At 55.2% G+C, this 20,238-nt stretch overlaps 1 protein-coding gene across 11 annotated transcripts in view; it reads left to right on the top strand.

The window, feature by feature from the left end:
• Positions 1 to 20,238, top strand: part of DLG3 (discs large MAGUK scaffold protein 3) — a 78,164-nt gene that overhangs the window by 37,188 nt on the left and 20,738 nt on the right. For 7 of the 11 annotated variants that reach the window (XM_069867430.1, XM_069867429.1, XM_069867427.1 and 4 more), the window contains 9 exons: positions 1,740 to 1,793; positions 8,584 to 8,634; positions 11,616 to 11,740; positions 12,188 to 12,357; positions 13,262 to 13,398; positions 13,664 to 13,808; positions 13,961 to 14,120; positions 18,593 to 18,749; positions 19,486 to 19,588. In XM_069867430.1, the coding sequence (XP_069723531.1) occupies positions 1,740 to 1,793; positions 8,584 to 8,634; positions 11,616 to 11,740; positions 12,188 to 12,357; positions 13,262 to 13,398; positions 13,664 to 13,808; positions 13,961 to 14,120; positions 18,593 to 18,749; positions 19,486 to 19,588 (1,102 nt within the window). Of the gene's footprint in view, positions 1 to 1,739; positions 1,794 to 8,583; positions 8,635 to 11,615; positions 11,741 to 12,187; positions 12,358 to 13,261; positions 13,399 to 13,663; positions 13,809 to 13,960; positions 14,121 to 17,045; positions 17,203 to 18,592; positions 18,750 to 19,485; positions 19,589 to 20,238 lie in introns of those variants that run through there. The other 4 variants (XM_069867428.1, XM_069867436.1, XM_069867433.1 and 1 more) reach the window with 2 other exon arrangements.

Genomic DNA, 20,238 nt, shown 5'->3' with positions numbered 1-20,238 from the left:
CTTGCAGAGGCCATTGGGCTGCACAATACAACCTCACGAGTTACTGGATAGGCAGTGGTCCTTCTTAAGTGCTGCTCTAGCTCACACCTTGACTTGCTTTCTCTGACCCTGATGTTTCTAATGCCCTAAGGCAGAGGGTTCACCTGCCCTGTAGCTCATGTCTTGTAGCATTTCCCCGTCTCACTCTGTGAGTGAGCCTTGGAATGACAATGCGAATCCCAACTCACCCCTGACCTTCCAGATTTTTGCACCACTTGCTGTCGCGTGTCAGTGGGGAATGCTGGCTTCGTAATTGGTCTTAAATTTCTCCCTTTTCGCTTTTTCTCCCTCCCGCTCGGACATGTTCGCCTTCCCCAGCTCCTTTGCCCCAGGAGCCTGGGGGACGGCGCTTTCAGGAGGTTGCGGTGCTGGACAGCTCCTGCGCAGCGGGACCCGCCCCCCCACCCTCGGAGGGCCCCCTGCCTTCAGAGCCTCGGCTCTGCCTTCTCCCGCCTGCAGTGTCGTACAGTCATGCGGTGGTTTGGGTTCAAAAGGACCTTAAAGCCCATCCAGTTCCACTGACCAGGCTGCTCAAAGCCCCATCCAACCTGGCCATGGACACCTCCAGCAATGGGGCAGCCCCAGCTTCCCTGGGCAGCCTGTGCCAGCGCCTCACCACCCTCAGCGTGAAGCATTTCTTCCTAATGTCTAGCATTAATCTTTTCCCCCCTTCGAGTTTAAAACCATTCCCCCTCGCCCTATCACTACAGGTCCTCCCCATATTTCCTGTAGTCCCTTCAGGTACCGGAAGACTGCTATAATGTCTCCCAAGAGCCTGTCTCTCTCAGCCTGTCCTTGTAGCTCCATTCCTCTGATCATCTTCGTAGCCTCCTCTGGACCCGTTCCAACATTTCCATATCCTTCTTACGTTGGGGATTCCAGAATTGGACATAGGACTCCAGATGGGGTTTCATCAGAGGGGAGGAGAGGGGCAGAATCACCTCCCTCGACCTGCTGGCCACGCTTCTTTTGATGCAGCCCAGGATACAGTTGGCCTTCTGGGCTGCAAGCATGGATTGCCAGCTCATTGTGTCCCTCCTAGGAAGTGCTATGAGGAAATGGGCAGAGGGCAGCCCATTTCCCATAGGAGGAGGGAGGCATGAAGAGACATTCATGGGGAGACCTGCAAGAGAGGGGGGAATGCATGTGGTAGTGGTAGGGATGAGCTAAGGCTGCCAAGCATAGAGTTTACCCTAAGAAAATTGAGGATGAGGGACTAAATGCTGCCACTTCTCCCAGGGCATGGTGACCCCATGCTTAGGAGAGGTGGCAGCAGCTGCTGGAAGGTATGTAAAGCCTTCAGGACTAGTCTACTGGCAATACATCCCCTACTCTGAAGTACTTCCTTCCTCCTATTGCCTAATCTCCCAGTAAGGTGGATTTGAAATAAATTTTGGTGCTGCTGGGATTCTGGCCTGAGGCTGGGAGAGTTTCCATTTTTCCCAGTCTCCTTCCCAGCATCTGAGACCATGAGGTGTTGCGGACACACCAGGCCTGAGGAGGGGACTGTTGCCCAGAGCCATGCTGTGGTTCTGCTCCCGTCCTAGGGCTGTTGGGCACCTGGAGGAGGGACAAGAGAAGAGCCCTTCCTGAATTGCTCTCTTCTGCCTGTGGTGGCATGGCCAGGGGAGAGACAGTGCACCGCAGAGGGCTGGGCTCATTGCTCAGTTCGGTGACATCCTGCTTTTGTCTCCTCACAGGCCAACCCTGCTCCCATTATCGTGAACACAGACTCGCTGGAACAAGGGCTCTCTGTAAGTCTCCTGGTTTTGTTTCGCTTCCTTTGAACAAGCAGTGCATTTTCTCTGCTCAGTGGTGCAGGGAAGGCTCCTCCAGACCAAGGTGGCAGAGGAGTCTGGTACCACAGCGCATCCCAGCCCCAAACCTCACAGGGGTTGGGTGACACTGAGCAGAGCCAGGGCTAGCAGTGAGCAATGCTGGGGGCTGTAGCACAGGGAGGGTGCAAGGCAGGAGGCACTCAGGGGGACACACTGTGGGGTAAACAGGCGTCACAGGAGCAGTGGGAGCTGGGCTGGCTGCATTCAGGGTTACCCACACAGCCATTTCCTCAGCCTCCCATGCAGAGTGGCTGCAAGGCTCTGCTGGGTTGTTCCTACCTTCCTGCACTGCCTCAGAAGCCTCGGTCCCTCAGGAGGGAGGCAGGGCTTTCTGAGTGCTCGCTGGCATCACACTTGCTGGTCCTCAGGGCAGCAGGGCCCATCAGATGCTGCTTCTCTTCCAGCAGCTGAGCAGGGCTTGGTGACTGTGAGTGTCTGCAGCCACAGTGCGTTTGGGACTCTTGACACAGTATAGAGATAATCCTTCTTGGTTTGTTGCAGAGAGGGTTTGCGCACCGCTGCACCCCTTCCCAGAGCATTTGTGAATCATTCCTGCTGGGGGCTGGAGGGAAGCAGGATGGCCAGTGTGGATTTTGGCAGCACTGGCTCTGTGCTCGTGGGGTGCGTGCTTCCCTTTTCATCCTCCCAAAAGGAGCTCAGTTAAGAGCTTGCCCGGGCTGGGTGCTTTGTACCTGGTTTTCTTCTGATGCAGCAAATTTCGGCTGCCTCCCACATTAATGAAACTGCACTAGGACTAGGAGCTGGGGTTGGTTTGTCTTCAGAGTCATGGTGGAGAGCTGCAGGTGACTTCTGGTGGTTGAATCTTACTTGTAAAGAACTGCACATCTCTGCCCACAGCCTGTGGTGGGGTCAGGGTGCATCAGAGCTATGCTGGGCTGGTTGGGCAGGGCTGTGAAAGGGATGAGAAGCCCAACTGAGGTCTCTGCAACCCTGGCTGTATGGTTTAATTATACCTCAGGTGCTGAACTGAAGCCACCTGGCAACTGGGGACAAGGACATTGGTGCCTCTCTCATTGTGGTGGTCCTGAGTCCAGCTGCCATAGACATGGCAGAAGAGAGTTGCTGTCCCCAACGGTTTCCTTCTCTGAAAATATGGCGTGGTGGGATGCTTGTGGGGTTGGAGGCTTCTCACAGCATGCTGGGCACCTCGGGGGTAGGGCAGTGCTGTGTTGCAGCCTGTGCTCTGCACTCACCTTGGCTGGTGCCATTCTACATGCAACTGGAAAAAGGACGATGTCTCCTGAAGGGGAAGGACACATCACAAGGTTGGACTGGGGCGAATGAGGGGTGTGCTGTGGGCAGAGCAGGGAGGTATTACTGGATGGAAAATCTGCTTTCACGTCTGTTTTGTAGGCTCCCTCCCTTGGTGCCTGCTAGCCACTGCAGCCACCCACACCACATCCATCTTCCAGCTGTATCTGTCCCTCTTCCCTCCCTGTGTGCCCAAGGGCAGTGAGAGGTGATCCGGAGGGCCAAGCACAAGATCTGTAACTCCAGGCAGGTTCCTGAGCCCTGTAGAAGCCAGCAGCACGGAGCCCACCCATGGGCAGCTGTCTCCTCCTAGCACAGCACACTCTACTCTCCTGCCCTCCTGGCTGCCTGCCCTGACTTCATCTCATAAACTCCACATCCTTCCCACTTCCTCCAGTCTGGTAACCCTCCTGCCTTCAACTTCATGTCATACCAGCACAGAAAAGAGCCCTGCTCCATCCTTTCTTTCTCCAGGGTGACAGGTTCCTCAGACTCCAGGGAAAACACACCCCAAAACCTCCCTTTCAGCAGTTTCCCGGGTCAGCAAAGGAGCCACACCAGGGACTTGCTGCAGAAGGGTGCACCAAAATGGCAAATCTAGAAACATGTTTTTATACAAACTCAAATGCTGAATCCTGTTGCTACAGTATGTATTCAGAAGGGTTAAAGTCACATCTTCCAGTCTTTAATTACTTAACTATTCAATGCTTTCGTTAATGATAAACAGATGGATGTAGTCTAGTTCCTTCCTGTTCTAGCTCCATTGATTGCATTGAACTAGCTGTTGGGCTGAATTTGGCCCCGGCTGTTTATCAAGAAGTCTGCTCCACATTTCAGTCTCTCTGTCCACCCACTTCCATCCCCAAGAGCATGTGGCATCAGCAGCACTGTCAGGCACGAGCCACAGCATTGGGTCCCACTCACCACTGAGGCCAAGGCTCAGCTCTTCTGCTTTGTGCAGAGCCCAGCACCCCCTGGGTGTAAATGCACAAATAAATCCTTATAAAATTCCTGCTATACTAAAAGCATTGAAGGATAAGGTTGGATGCCAGGGAGGATCACCCTTGCCAGTGCCAGGTCATTGCTCAAAGTTTCACCCCTTAATGTATTTTACCCAGCAGTTCTATAGCAGGGAGACAGAGCATCAGAAGCTCAGTTCCCATGGTGGATGGTGTCTCTGCATTTCAGAGCTGCCTCTCTGAAGCTAAAACATCTTCTTGCTGTCCAGCATGCATGGCAACTGCTGCCAGGCACTCACACAGTGAGTAGGAAAGGTCACGCCAAAGCCCTTGAGGAGCTGAAGGTTTCGTAGCCTGGGCCCTTGAAGCCCTCCTCCGGTGCCCTGCTGCCCAGCGGGGAGGTGCCACTACCTCCTTGATCTCTAAAAGACAGGTCTGAGGAAACCAAGACCTGATCCTGGCAAACGAGTATCACAGGATCCCTGAGCTCTGGCACTGATGAGCACAGAGGAAACATCCTTGTGCAGCACTGACTCTGCTGCCAGAGTCCCCAGCCATGGTTGCTGCAGGGTAGGAGCAGCAGAGATGGCCACCATAGTCCAGTGCTTTTAAGTAGAGCAAAACTTACTTGTAAGCCTGAAAAATTCAAAACTAAACTGCCACCCTCACACTTTCATCCCAAGCACTGGCAGTGGCACATCCCGCTGCCAGTTCTGACACTCGACACGGCTGCAGAGCCCTCCCAGCTGCGTGCTCGGGCAGTCAGGCTTCAAACCTCTTCCCTCTGCCCGATCTCAGCAGGGTCATCGCTGTGGCCCTCTGGCAAAAGGCTAACCAGAAATTCAGCATTTATTTATTCTGTGCACAAGGCCAGCACCGTGGGCAATGCATACAAGGGGGTTGAGGCCAGGAAGCGAGTCAGTAGGTCTCAGTGCTGTGGCAGGACACGTGGATGCAGGGAGGCAAAAGGAGGGAGCTCATGACCTATTTTCTTTGGGCCTCCTGCCATGTGCAGGCAGGGAGAGCTCTCCCTTGCCAGTGCTGCTGGTGCCTGTGCCAGCAAAGAGGTGTGCATCGCACCCCTGCCCCTGTGCTGGGCTGCTCTCCTTTCCCCTGGCTAGGGCAGGTGTGGGGCATCATTGCCAGGTCCAGCTGGCACCACCAAGGTCAGACCCACCAGCCTTCAGACTCTTCATTATGGCAACACACAGCTGCTCCACCACAGGCTCCTGGTGCCTGTCCCCATCACATCCTAACCCAAGATATGGGCTAAATCCTCCTCCCAAAGTGGCTGCAGGCAGCGCCATCCTTCCTGCAGGTTATTTCCTCTTGCAGCCCGGTGGGCTATTTGGGCTGGACTTGAGGAACCTCACCTTAATCCTCTAAATTTGGCCTCTTTTTTTTTTTTATTGTTTAACAAAAAAGCCAAACCTAAATCCTGACTCTCTAGCAAACTGCAAAGCGCATTCCACGTGCACTGGTGCCGTGTTGGCCAGTGGAGCCTGCAGACAGCTTGCAGTAGCTCTGGAAGGTGTGTGTTCTTCTGTTTATCAAATGAGTGTTAACTCTGCAGCCTTCTGTTGATGATTTAAATGTCATCATCGCTATTTCCCTGCTGCTCAAAACACAAAAGGGAAGCGAAGGCCAGTGAAGGGGGCCTCTTCCTGAGCCCTGAGGTGGGCATGCTATGTGGGAAGAGCTTGAAAAAAACCCACTCTCTTTTCCATGAGAAATCAAGACAATGCTTAGGATCAGGATATGCTGGGAAGAGCTAATTAGCCCCTGACACACCCATCAGCTCCACAGGCGTTAAATGAGGAGGCAGGAGCAGGGTGGAGTTTGCTCTCCCTACCTGGGGCTGATAGAGCCAAGCATGTTCCCACCAAGCCCATAGTGCTGAGACAGCCCCAAACAGGAGCTGGGGGGACACCGGTGAAGGAGAGGAGGAACAGCCTGTGGCAGAGCCAGGTCTTGGCAGCTCTAGTGGGTTCTGTGAGGCGATTTTGGTGTCGGTGAGTGACTGGTATTCAATTTTCCGACACTGGAAGTTTTGCTTTGTTGGCTCGTTCCCTTGGTTACGTGGTATATATTAAGTTCTCCATTTGGCTTCCTTATGCAATTAACTGGCATTCTGCTGCGTGGATTTGGGAAACATAATCAGAGCTAAAAATTCATAGTCAGGTCTGGCTGACCCTGGTGTTCCTGGCCACTGCAGGCTGCTCCCAGCACACACTACTCCAGGCGAGCACCGACACCACTTGCCTTCACGGAACAATGCAAAACACCACTCAGCATTGGTTGTCCCGTGATTTGGGGAGCGGGGATACCCCAAACTCACCTGCCTGGCAGCAGGGTGCGTGATGGGTTTGCGTGCTGGGATGTCTCACCAAGCCTGGGTGCTTGCCGGCAGCGACCACTCGCTTGGCGGGGCTCACGCACTGCTGGCTCTCTCTACGGCTCACAGATTGTCAAAGTTTTCTGCACATCCCCATCCTGTAGGTATGTATGTGCTGTTCCCCTGCGGCTGTGGGTGTACATATGGCTGGCTGTGTGGCAACTGTGTTGAATGCCAAAGCAGAGAGGACAATGTGTGTAGTAACGAAGGGTGCCAGGAATCCGAGTTGCTGGAAAGCTGGGGAGAGGCGACGCCGCGCCCCACGCACTGGGCTACCAACTGTGGAGACGAGATGCACCCGGAGGCTGCAGCGAGGGAGGCTGCGAGGGCGGCACAGGCCAGCGAGCTGGTTCCTCTCATGATTAGTCAGTGTGGTAGGATGCGAGGAGGGAAAGACAGCCCATGGCAGAGAGGGAGACTGTGGAAAGGAGGTGATGCTCTCCTGCCTGTGGGAGCACAGCCCAGGGTGGTGCTGTATCAGGAGGTGGCACCAGCCACACATCCCTGTCCCTCCGAGGCTGTTGGGGATCCTGGTGTGGGTTAATCCCACCGCTCCCAGTGCTTTTCTGCAGAGGAGTCCTGTTCAAGAGCTGACAAAAGCCTTTCCCACTATGCTGGAACAATCGGAGCATCCTAATACTGGAGCAACTGGATGTCCTGACCCTGAACCATGCTCTGAAATCTTCCCGTGGCTGAGAGGCAGCAGGCACAGGGCACATCCAAGGAGAGACAATCCTCTCAGACCGTGTCCCCTGGAGCCCCCATCCCACCTCTGTGCTTCGGACTCTCCCCAACCTTATCCTTCTTGAAGTACAATACCCACAACAGGGTGGGGGATTGTTTTGGCCTCACCAGTGCTGAACCAGGCAGGGGATGACGTGTTAGGTGGCACAGGTGGCACAGTCCCATCCCAGATCCTGGCACGCAGAACTCCTTTTCCATCTGGGCACATGATTATTCCCACCTAGAAAACACTCCTGTTCCCCTGTCTTACCTCGCAGCCACCTTGCTGAGTTTCCCTCTGTGGTGCCAGATGATGGCTTTAGCATAAAGGATGTTTGCTCTCCCCTCTGTCTAAGGACCCATCATTGTGGGGTTTTGAAGGATGGCTGGGTTGTGCCTCCACAGGGGCTGTGCCGTGCAGAACTCAAATTGTAAGGTTGAGTCCAGCCCCCTCTAAAACTGTTGCTGTTGAGTGTAACAGCTCTGGACGTTCCAACAGCCAATTGTTCTTGCTAAATTTTAGACCTCAGCAGCTGTTTATGGCTGCTGATCCTGATGACCTGGAGTGAAACTGCCACTTTATTTTCCTGTTCATTGTTGCTTATGGGGAAAACGGAAGTTTTTGACCTGTACATTTCCCATTCCTTATTTTAGAGCCTACGGTTGCATCCGTTTTGTTTCAAGCCATTACATTTCCCAGAACCCTGCTTTGACACTCTGGGTATGGGAGATGTTTAACCGTGGTGATCAGTATGGCATACAGCATTGAGAGAGGCTGCACCGTTTTTTTTTATACAAGGACATCACAATGTTTTCCCCTCCTACTGTGCCCCACACTTGCACCTTGTTTTCTTTGCACGCATCTAATTCAGCAGAATATATTATTCTGAATTCCCTGTTAACACAGTCATGCCACTAAAAGATTTAAAAGACATAAGCTGCTAAAGGTTTTTATTATGTTATTATGTACATTTTTTCCCCCCTTTAAATGGACCGACCCCCTTTCTTTCCTTCCTGCAGCAGTGAATTCCTGAGGTTAATTGCATGCTGTGTTACAAAGGCGTTATTTCTTTTTGTGCCTTCGGTTGTGTTCCTTTTCATGGCTAGAGAAATGAGCCAGGAGAATAAGGGCTTTGCTCGGAAGTGCATTAAAGTCAGTGGGCTTTGGCTTATGCCCAGAAAGAAAAGCAGCGCACAGTTTAATTCCAGGGCAGGCTCGCGTGATTGCGTTTAAGGTTTTTTCAGCAGCGATGCCACAGCTTTTAGATTGGATTCTCAATATTCAGCTATCAGAGAGGAAAAGCAAATCCCCCTGGGACCAACACAGAGCCATAATGCGCTGTCTCCCTCTCCCCAGGTGAATGGCAGCGATGGGATGTTCAAATATGAAGAGATCGTCTTGGAAAGGGTAAGTGCTCTTTACTCACCCGCTGGCAGCCTTTGCTGCCTCTTCCCACTCACTCTCCCACCAGTACAGCCGGCACCCTCCATATCTCCACGTCAGCTGATGGGTTGGTCTCTGCTCCTCACTCTCTCTGGAGGCTTTTGGGGGTGTCGCACTTGCTTTCCCGCACAGCCCCCGCAGCACAGGGAGAGGTGGGTTTGCTGCTTCCCACCCCCCACAGACCCCTCCGGAAGGGAGGGAATGGGGCTTTTCCCTTACCTCTCTCATTCACACCCTCACTCCCACAAACCCACCAGCATGGAAACTGGAGGGAAGGCTCTTTGTCACCGTCTTTGTGAGAAAATTGAGATGCAAAGAACTCCACTCGAGTAGGTACACGGGCAGGCACACCCCTCAGCTAGGTATGGGGGACCGATGCCTCCCCACCACCAGATTCCTTTTCACTCCAGGGTACACAGCCTGGAGATGCTAAGTGGCAAGGACGGGTTCTCTAGTAAGTGGATTACAGTGAAAGGAGTTTCTGCTCGAGCATTTTCTTGTCTGATGGTGTGCACCACGCTGGCCATGGCTAAAATTAGCTCCTCCCGCAGAGGGGGCTTATCCAGGGGCAAACTAGCACTCTGCAGGGCAGGGAGGACTTTACCCTGGCACCCAGGGAGTGGCAAGGATGAGGGGATGGAAGCGGGGAGGGAAAAGCTGGCTGAAGGTTTGCTCTGAGAGGTGGACACAGCCCTGCTGAGTGGGGATGGCTGGGGTGGGAGGCTGCACTCCATGGCACACCTTGCCTCCTCCTCACTGCCACGCTGGGTGCCTTGGCCTCACTGCGTGGCCAGCGTCACAGAGGAAGATGCATCGCTCATTATTCTGTTCCTCTCTGCCTTTAGTCATCTCCCTCCTCCCTTTGGCTCTGCATCACAGAGGTGGGTGGACGGAAGGTTATCTGGGGCTGCCGCCTCACCCACCGCTTCCCCAGTGTGCCTGACGAAACCGGCCCAGGGGATGCTTCCTTTTTGGGCTGAGTGCTTCTCACTCCAGGCCCAATTTAGAGGCAAAAGCCTTGTTTTCAGGGATTCTTCCAAGCATCCTCTGCCCTCATCAGGAGCAGGGGAGAAGCTGGCAGCATTGCACAGAGAGGCAACACTCATTGCTGCCCCCATTTCAAAGCCCCAGGCAATGAGAAACCATGAGGGAATTTCAGTGTTTAGCAGCCAGGGCCAGCGTGGACCACACCCAGGTCCTTCACCTGGTCCTCAATGGGATCCAACAGCCCCATCTCACTGCCGAAGCACCCTGATGCCTGCAGGTTAGGCTGTCCCCTTGCTGGGGTGTTTGGCTCTCAGAAGTGACCTCAGTGTGCCCCAGAATTGCTGGTCTGTCACTGTTATTAATGCTTGCCCTTCTTGGAAAGAAAAGGGCAAATACAGCAACGTTTGGAGGGCAATAACTGAGGAAATGCTGTTCACAGAGGGATGTGACTTTATGTTTACCCACTATACCTGTGTCCGCAGCAGGAGCTGCCCCTGTGTCATGTCCTTATCAACCTCAATGCCAGCTAAGAAATCCCTTGAACACCTTGTCAAGGTTTATCAAACTAAAAATATAACATCTCCAAAACATTTCCAGGTTTTGTGGCTGGCATCGGAACACGCCCTTACATAGACAGGCACAAGGAATGGCTCGGAACCATTTTGCACAGTCTCACCTGCCTTGCTGGGGGCCAGGCTGGGTCTCCAGTGACAGGAAGCAGCTTCTTTGAGTTGGGTATGAGTTAACCAGAACCCAGCTTGGAGGAAGGAGAGCAGCAAGCATGTGGGAGCTTTGCGTAGTGAGAAGCATTGGTGGCCCCCAGAAATGCCACGTGCCCCACATCATGAGTAGCATGAAGTCAGAATGGAGAGCTCTGTGTCACTGCAAGAGCTGATGCTGAGCCCAAATTACTGGGGAGAAGTGTGAGCCCCGACTGACTGCTGGTGCTAGATGATCCCGAGGAGTCTGAGCATTGGTGTGGCCCTCCTGGCCACAGGTTCCCCAGAAGGGCAGAGCTCCCCACCACCTAACTCTGAGCAATCGGCCATGGGAAGCCAGGAGAGTGCTTGGCTGGAGATGGTTTGTATATGAGAGAGGTGGGCACAATAGGATGTGACTAAGTGTCAGCTCTTCCGCATGAGAAAACAAGGCAAGGAGCCATCTGATTTTCAAGGCAGAGCAGAAAAAGCAGGAATTGTCCACTCGCATCAAGCACAGAGCTGGAAGCAGTGCCTGTGAATGTGTCACTAATGGGGATCCTGTAGGCGGGAGAGGCAGTGCAAGGCCACAGACGCTCATCCTGGGATGCTGCCGGGATGGGGCTGGAGGCAGAGCTCAGTCCCTGTGTCTCCCCCAGGCAGAATGAAGCTCAAGTGATGCTCCAAGCATGTCTGGGAGGAGGAACTGGGGACCCTGCTCTGTCCTAGCAGCCCTCTCCACCCAGTCCTGCAAATACTGGCATCAGCGCTGCTGGTCTTTGGTGTGGCTCCGTGCTGGGGCTGCATCATAGGGTGCAGGGCAGAGGTGGGACGCTGGTGACTGTCACAAGCCCCACTGCTCCGAGTGGGCTGAAGCATCAGTGTCTCCTCCTGGGAAGCAGCCAGCTAGGGGAGGTTTTCTCCGCCAAGGACCACCCCCTCTTCCCCCAGCTCACCGCCTGCCTCAGTCTCTCGGCAGAGCTGCAGCGGTGAGGGAGGTCCTCAGCGGCTCCCACTCTCCCACTCCATCTGTTCGGTGCTCCACACTGCTGTACCGCGTGCCTTGGCTGATGAGCGCCGGCCTCCCCTCTGGCCGTGCATCCCTCTGCCTCCTGAGCTGGGCTCCCTAGGGTGTGACAGATGCTGTAAAGGGCTCCCGCTGCGCCCCAGGCAGCCGCGACTTGAGAGGAACCACTTTGAGAGGGCCAGCAGCAAGTGGTTGCCTACAGGGGAAAAGACACCGCTTTTGATTTTCCACAGGGTAATTCTGGCCTTGGCTTCAGCATAGCAGGAGGAATTGACAACCCCCACATTCCAGATGACCCGGGTATCTTCATCACCAAAATCATCCCTGGAGGAGCAGCAGCCATGGACGGCCGTCTAGGGTGAGTGTGCAGGGTTGGGGGAGCAGCCCCCTCAGGGTGTCACCGGGGTTCTCCCCAGGAACCTTGTAGGCAGCTCCTGCCCCTCTTCCCTTCCGTGGTCCCTGACCTTGCCCCTAGTCCCTTCCCCACAGCCAGGTCCCCTGCCACCACCATCCCATCTACAGCCACCCTTCCTCCTCTTCTGATGCCGGGCTCCATCTCCCATCCTTCCCGCTGCAGCCCAGGGCAGGATCCAGCCTTTCCCCTCATCTCCTATCTCTGCCAGGGTCACACCACGGGGACCAGCTCTGCTGCTTTCCACTTTTGGAGGGACCCTACCCTCAGGCTAATAGAGCAGGATCTGGCCAGCTTGAGCAGCTCTCCTTTGCACAAGGGTCTGTGTGGCCAGAGGAGGGTGGCCAGTCTCGCACTTCCCCGGGGGAGCTCAGAGCCACCCTGTACCCACAGGGTGAACGACTGTGTCCTGCGGGTGAACGACGTGGATGTCTCTGAGGTGGTGCACAGCAAAGCCGTGGAGGCCCTGAAAGAAGCAGGCCCCGTGGTGCGGCTCGTGGTGCGTCGCCGGCAGCCCCCACCAGAGACCATCATGGAGGTCAACCTGATGAAAGGACCCAAAGGTGAATCCCCTTTACTCTCGGCACTGGTGAGACTGCTTCTTGAGTACTGTGTTCAGTTCTGGGCCCCTCGCCACAGGAAGTATGTTGAGGCTCTGGAACAAGTCCAGAGAAGAGCAATGAGGCTGGTGAAGGGGCTGGAGAACAGGCCCTATGAGGAACGGCTGAGAGAGCTGGGGTTGTTCAGCCTGGAGAAGAGGAGGCTGAGGGGAGACCTCATTGCTCTCTACAACTACCTGAAAGGAGGTTGTGGAGGGGAGGGTGCTGGCCTCTTCTCCCAAGTGACAGGGGACAGGACGAGAGGGAATGGCCTCATGCTCCGCCAGGGGAGGTTTAGGCTGGACGTTAGGAAAAAAATTTTCACAGAAAGGGTCATTGGGCACTGGCAGAGGCTGCCCAGGGAGGGGGTTGAGTCACCTTCCCTGGAGGTGTTTAAGGCACGGGTGGATGAGGCGCTAAGGGGCATGGTTTAGTATTTGATGGGAATGGTTGGACTCGATGATCCGGTGGGTCTTTTCCAACCTGGTAATTCTATGATTCTATACTCTGCTCACAGGACCATAGCACCCTGCTAATCCATGGGACAGTGTGGGGTGACCCCTTGATGTGGGATGCCGTGGGGTGCAAGGCAGCATTGTGGAGGATGTGGGATGCGAGGTGGCACCGCCATGGTGCAGATAACACAGGGCAGCCCAGCAGCGTGGCGTGCTGTGGGATGTGGGGTGTGGGACAGCCCCGTGGTGCAGCATGTGGTGGCTGCACTGTTCCCACACAGCAGCGTGTGGCTCATTGCCTGCCAGATTTGGGGCAGGGTAGGAAGCCCAGTGAGACCGAAGGGCTGTGGTGCCAGCCCGGGGCTCTATCTGTCTGTCCTTCAGCCCTCACCTGCCCTCTTTCTCCCCCTCAGGCCTGGGATTCAGCATCGCAGGGGGCATTGGGAACCAGCACATCCCTGGGGACAACAGCATCTATATCACCAAAATCATCGAGGGAGGTGCTGCCCAGAAGGACGGGCGCCTGCAGATCGGGGACCGGCTGCTCGCGGTAAGCCCTGTGCCGGCAGCCGTTCTGTGGTTCCAATCCTGAACCTCATCACCCCTCCTTCCAGCAGCCCCAGACTCCTTTCTGGGATACCTGTTGGGATGGTGCTGTGGGAGGGGCAGGCGGGATTGGCTGCAGGCAGGAGGAAGATGAGACCCTGTGTCCAAGAGCTACTGCAACACCTACCATATGGGAAACTGCTCCACTGGTGTAGGGCTGCCTGCCCTCCTGCCTGCAGCTGTGTCACCCAGCCTCTTCTTTCCGGCAGGTGAATAACACAAACCTACAGGACGTGCGGCACGAGGAGGCGGTGGCCGCCCTGAAGAACACCTCTGACATGGTGTACCTCAAAGTGGCCAAGCCCGGCAACATCCACCTCAACGACATGTACGCGCCCCCCGACTACGCCAGCAGTACGTACGACACCAGCCGCTGGCACAGCAGCCTGGGCACCGCAGGGCTGGGGAGGATAGAGCATGCTGGGGTGGCAGGCAACACTGGGCTGGTCTTTATGCCTGCATTGCAGATGGATTTCTGCTCCTGATGCCCTTTTCCTCCCCTGCAGCCTTCTCAGCTTTGTCTGACAACCACATAAGCCATAACTCCAGTCTGGGCTACTTGGGCAGCGTTGAGAACAAGCCTGCCTACACTGTCCCTCCCCAGGTGACTCCATCCCGGTACTCGCCCATCCCTCGGCACATGATCGGGGATGAGGACTTCACCAGGTGAGTACCAGGCATGAACATCCCTAATCCCTGTTCCTTTTCCTTCCCTCTTTCCCTCCCTGGTTGCTTGACCTCTTCCCCATTGCCAGTGCAGAGCCTCGGCCAAAAGCCCGTTTGTGAGCGCATGGTATAACGTTTGAGGCTCCCATGATGAGCTCCATGCTCACCCCAGTAAGACCAGTCCTACTGTGTCGCCCCCTCGCTCTCTGCATTCTCCTGCTTCCCCATTTCCCCTCCTGCTCCTCCCTGTGCCTTACACACCTGCGTTTCAGCTTCACACTCTTACTTGTTTTATGATACATGGAACAGAAGTTGTTCCCTGCCCTTAGAGCTGCGAGCCAGCTGTACCCAGGTGGAGTTGTGCTGGGGGTGAGGGGCTGGGGGGGCACAGGTTTGGGCACAAGTAGGGCTCCTCCTCCCGCTCTCCATGAGCCCAGCATCCCTAACCACCTGCACCCCAGTGCTGTTTCATCAGCCGCCAGCCCTGGGCTTGGCTGCCTTCTGCGCAGCCCTGGTACGGCCCCTTTTCCCCACTAGTATCATTTACAAGGTTTACTTCCTTAACCGAGGAAATAAAGATGAGCACAAAGGGGATGTTGCTCTGAGCCTAAACAGAGTGTAAAATTTCTCCAAAACTTTGTGCTGAGGTCAGGAGAGTGAGACTTGGCTGGTCCTGCTCTGCTTGCCTAGGCTCACAGATTTCCCTCTGCTTGCAACACCCTCAGGGCCGGTGCTGAACCTGCTCTGAGTTTGGTATCCCTGGGGCCAGGGCTGTAGGGCTGAGGCTCTATTCTTAGGACTGACACTCGGGTTACACTTAGGGCTGGCGCTGCAGTTAGGAGTGAGGTCGCAGGCTGGTTTCGGGTTTGCATTTGCAGTGGAAGATGCTGTAGATTCAGCTGGGATTGTCCCATTCTGTGGGTCACTGGCGGATGCAAGAGCAGGAGACTCTGACTTGCTATCCTGTGTCAGGTCCACTGTCCTGGAGAGTGGCTGCACACACCTTCATCACAGGGATTTCTCACTTCTTTGTGCTCAGCCACGGCCGGGTGCCCCTGTGCACCATGACCTGTGCTAGCTCTGGCCTCTGCCTGCACCCCATCTCTCCCGCCTGGTCTGGGCACCAACAATGTTAGTTCTACGGCCTGTTCCCAGTGCTGCGTCCTTGCTGGATTTAGCAACTCCTGTGCTGTCAGGGCACTGGAGATTGACACCACACCCAGGAGCAGGGCTTTCTGCCATTACATTGCACCACAGAAGGGACTGACTCCCAGAACTTGGAAAGTGCACCATCTGCCTCTCACCAGGGATCCTGGTCCCACCAGGGCATCTCTTCCTACACATGTAACATCCTTATTTTTTGCTGGAGAGCAGACTAGCCCAAGCTGGACAAAGCCCAGTGGCAATGGCACAACGATGGTTCGGCTGTGGCTCAGCGGTGGCCGAGTGCAGCATGTGCTGGTGGCCACTAGAGGATGGTGCTGCCTGGCAGAGGGCCCTGCTGCAGACAGGCTGGCAGCTTAGCCACAGCCCCCTGCTTCCCACCAGATTCACAGCCTGCCTCGGGCTCAGCACCTCTTCATCCATCCTGGAGCAGCGCTGAGAATCTCCTGTGCATCACCAACTTCCCCAGGATGACTTCATCGCCACGGTTCTGTTGGCTCATGCACCACCAAGATTGTGCACTGAGACCAGTGTGGTCCAAATGCATCTTAGTGGTGTGGGGAGAGGCAGCAACTCCCCTGAAAAAGCAGCTTTCTCCCAAAAATCTCCTGCCAGCCATTCCCCAGGAGAAACAGGTCCTGACCTGGAGCCATTATCAAGCCTCTTACCCTCATGTGGACACAAGTGCTGCCACAGATGTGGATGTGGCTCCAGTGACCCTCGTGACCTGCGCAACCCAGGGCCAGGGATCAAAGCATCTGTTTCGAAATGAGCTCCACCACTGCAACCTAGACCTGGCACAGACCCACAAGATCCTCACAGTTGGTCTGTACTGAGGTCCCAGTTTTAATGCTGCAACATCCAGCATAGGATCTGCCTGCAGGATCCTTGTCCTGGGATAAGCATGGAAGCAGAGACTGCATGCCATGACTGAGACCTGAGATGTACCTGTCTGGGGCTTTGTTTCTTCTCTTTGGTTCCTGTAGCATCTCTCCACCTTTTGCCAAGCCATCTGGTCCTCATGGATGCTGGGGATTCTTCCCACTGGGCAGAGTTTGAGTGGTAGTTCCTGCACTGTGCTTAGGCAGCAGCAAAACTCAAGGAGCAGAGCAAGTTCATCAGCTGTTCGGAGGCAGAGTTTGCAGAACTAGAAATCTGACCTATTTCTTCCCCTGGGAGACATCAAGCCCCAGACAGAGCTTTGCTGCAGAGGGACTGATGGCTGCAGCCTCTCTTCTCTCTCGCAGCCACCCCTGAACCAAGCACCGGTGGCATCCTGAGGACTTGGGGTTGAGCATCTTTTGACCCCAGTGGTGTTCCCATGTTTCCATGGTTTCCTTCTGGTCCTGGTGCATCCCAGCTCTGTGCTACAGTCAAGCCAAGTCCTGAGCTCCTCTTAGCTCAGAGCTTGAAAACATCTGAAGGCTTTAAGCGGGTATTTTGTGGAGGGCCCCATCAGAAAAGCATAGCTGGTGGTAGGACTCTGCTTGAAGGCAAGGGGCTGCAGCAATGCACGGTGTGAATGGAGCTGCAGGCACAGAGACCCAGGCTGCTTATGTTTACCGCAGTCAGGGCTGTGCTGTCTGTGCCTGCAGGGCTAGGAAGGAGTTAAATCTGTAGGGTGTTGCAGAGCGAAGGCTTCCTCCTTTCAGCACTTCCATAAAAAACCCTGTGTGGCAGTTAGGAAAGCTGCTGGCCCCATAGCTGGCAAGAGGCAGAGACAGGCAGTTCAGGGCAGCCTTGGTGATGAGCATTCAGAACATTCCTGCCACTTGCGCCTCCCGGTTGGTGCCGCCAGCAGAGCCTGCCACGCCGCGATGTTCACCGTCAATGTCTCGTCCTCCATGTCCTACAGGGGACTGCCGTCCCTGTCCCCTTCCAAGCAGCAGCAAGGCCAGAGGAGCAAGTGTGACCAGAGGTAGGGGACAGGGATGCTGCTGTGCCTGGTGGGAGGCACGGGGACAGGGAGAGGAGCAGCTGGGAGGGTCAGATTGTGCTGAGCCCGGGGTCTGGGCAGGCCCACCAAGACTTTCTTGCAAGGTGTTCTGAACTTCTATTTGACTGTCTCCTGCTCCTATTGCTCCTTATAAGGTGGCTGCCTGGAGGTAAGGGACATTAAGCCCATCAAAACTCCTCATGGGGAAGGATGGTAGGATACTTCATTGGAGTGCTGGCACATGTACGACCCTGAAGGTAAATCCTGCCTCCTGCATCCATGAAAGCACCAAAACCTTCCCCCATCTGCCTAGGTGACAGCAGTGATGCTGCAGATTGACCTGAGGGGCTGAAAAAGGTGTTTTCTTGCAAGAGTGGCCTGGGAACACACCGCCAGGCTGCAGGGCTTCATGCTGTCTGTTCAGCCAAACTTTATTCCCTGGGGTCCCTTCTCTGCTCACGCCGCCTGAGCCCTGTGCCTTCCCTGGCTGTCACCAGCAGCCGCAGGGCCAGGGTTCCCTTAGCACAAGTCTGCCAGCATTTTAGGGTCCACCGCAGGTGCCCTCGGCTAGTGCCATGCCTGGGGCTCTAGCATCTCTGCGGCTGCATCCCAGAGACCTCCCCTTGCTCCCTAGCAGGTGTGAGGATGGTTGGTTGAATTGGGGACAGGTCCTCAGTCCTTGCAGTACCTGCTGGAGCACCCAGGATCCAGTTGGTCACCACAGTGGATGTGCCGATGGTTCTCAGTGTCACGTTGGTTGATGGTCACCATCAGCCTGTAATAACTGTTTGGCGTCCTTTATTCCTTGTTATTTTAATCCAGTGCTTTAGCTGGGAGCTGCTATTGTTCCCATCAGATTTGGTTTTCTTATATTAAAATCTTGTGATGCCAGGCAGTATTTCTGCCTTTGCCTGTCTGTGTTTGAGCTGTGAAAGAATTAAGTCATCATTGAAAAATTTTGGACTTCTGTTGAGCTGCACAGGCCCATTGGTGAGAGAGATGTGGGGTTGCAGGCACGCTCTCTGTGCTGCGTGAGTGTGGAGGGGATTGATTCCCCTCTCCCACCACAGACCCAAGATCCTTGATGCCGGCGCTTGCAGCATCAAGTGTCACCTCACAGTCCAGTGTCTCTGTACCTTTTATGGGAGGTGCTCTCTCTCTGTCCGCACTCTGTCTCATGTCACTTGTGCAACTGCCCACACCTCTCCTAGTTTATCAGTCTGCTTCGTGCCAACAGCTGAGTCACCCCAGGTTCCATTTGTGGTGACTCCAGCCCCACCAGTGTCCCAGTAAGCCCAGGCACAGCAAACCCTGTCACCAGCTTCGCCAGTCCTCACCCTAACATCTCTCTGTCCTGTGTCTCTCCTTCCAGGGAGCCCCGGAAAATCATCCTACACAAAGGCTCCACTGGCCTGGGCTTCAACATCGTTGGGGGAGAAGATGGTGAGGGGATCTTTGTGTCCTTCATCCTGGCTGGAGGCCCTGCCGACCTCAGCGGGGAGCTGCGGAGGGGAGACCGCATCCTCTCAGTGAGTCGGTGGGGCTGCCCACGGCCCTCCATGGCCTCCCACAGTCACACCTGTCCCCTGTCAGCTGGGACATGGTTCAGCAGGGTCCATACTCAGTGCCGGAGTGGGCCTGGCCCCTGGGTGCATGGAACTGAAGTGGATGGGGGCTGGCTGGGTCCTTGCTCACCTGCTGGAAGATGGCATCCCCAGTGTCCTGGGCCAGCCTGGGGACAGATACTGGGGATGCCAGTACTGGGGGTACCAGTACTAGAGCTGCCAGTACTGGGGGTACTAGTACTGGAGATGCCAGTACTAGAGGTGCTGGTACTAGAGATGCTGGTACTGGGGGTGCTGGTACTAGAGATGCTGGTACTGGGGGTGCTGGTACTAGAGATGCTGGTACTGGCAGTGCTAGTGGTACTACTCTAGTACCACTCTAGTGGTACTAGAGGTGCCAATACCAGGGATATCACACTGGGAGTGCCAGCACTAGAGATGCCGGTACTGGGAAAGCCAGTACCGGAGTTGCAGGGGCTGGAGGTGCTGGTATTAGAGATGCTGATACCGGGGATGCTGGTACCAGCTGTGGTAGTGTGGGCAAAATGGTCTGCGTGACGAGGCACTGAGTGTGAGCGTGGGTACCGCGGGTGCCGGTGCAGGGCAAGGGGTCAGCGGTGCGAGGGCTGGGGTGCAGGGCAGAGCTGATGGGTGTGAGCCCCAGTCAGTCCGGTCCAGCAGAGCCTTTCCATCCCTGCAGGTGAACGGCGTGAACCTCCGCAACGCCACCCACGAGCAGGCAGCGGCAGCGCTGAAGCGGGCAGGGCAGACGGTGACCATCATCGCACAGTACCGGCCCGAAGGTACCAGCGGGCACGGGGAGGGGCGTCCTGTGCAGATGAAGTGTGGGCATGGCCACAGCCGAGGGCGAGATGCCGATTGGTGCAGGTGTCACGGTCCACTCATAAGTGGATGCGTGATGGTTCATTTCATTTATGATTTCAGAGTGCAAATAATTCAACAAGTCAGGGAGTCAAATTTCAATCTAAACTGGTACTTTATTAATTGTGCTCATAAAGCGACTTACGATAGAAAGATGGAGAGCAAGGCAAGAGATGGAAAGAAAAGGGAAGGAAAAAGGGGTTATAGCTACCACCACGGGTCCACAGATGTCCGGGTGTCTCTGGGAGTCCCGGTCCAGAAGGCGTTCTGCTGTTTTGGTCTTTGATAGAGGTGAACCCACGGTGGTGAGGGGTCTTCTGTCTTGGTCTTCTGTTCCCCATGCTCCAGAGCTGTCTTTTATGCTAGTCAATACACCTGTGACCCACCTTTGACTGTGGAGATGTGCCAATCTCCACCTAGCAGGCCACACATGCCAAGAGAGGAGTGTCTGCAGGTCTCCTTCCTTTGCACATGCACTCCTTCTGGCAGCAGTGGTCAACCTGGGGTCTCCTGATGAAGGCCAGTAGTCATCATCACCCTGCACGCATGCTCTGTTGGGTAGGGGTCTGTG

Source organism: Phaenicophaeus curvirostris, chromosome 13 (assembly GCF_032191515.1).
Source record: "Phaenicophaeus curvirostris isolate KB17595 chromosome 13, BPBGC_Pcur_1.0, whole genome shotgun sequence".
NCBI lineage: Eukaryota > Metazoa > Chordata > Aves > Cuculiformes > Cuculidae > Phaenicophaeus > Phaenicophaeus curvirostris.
This window is presented reverse-complemented; position numbering and strand designations above follow the sequence as displayed.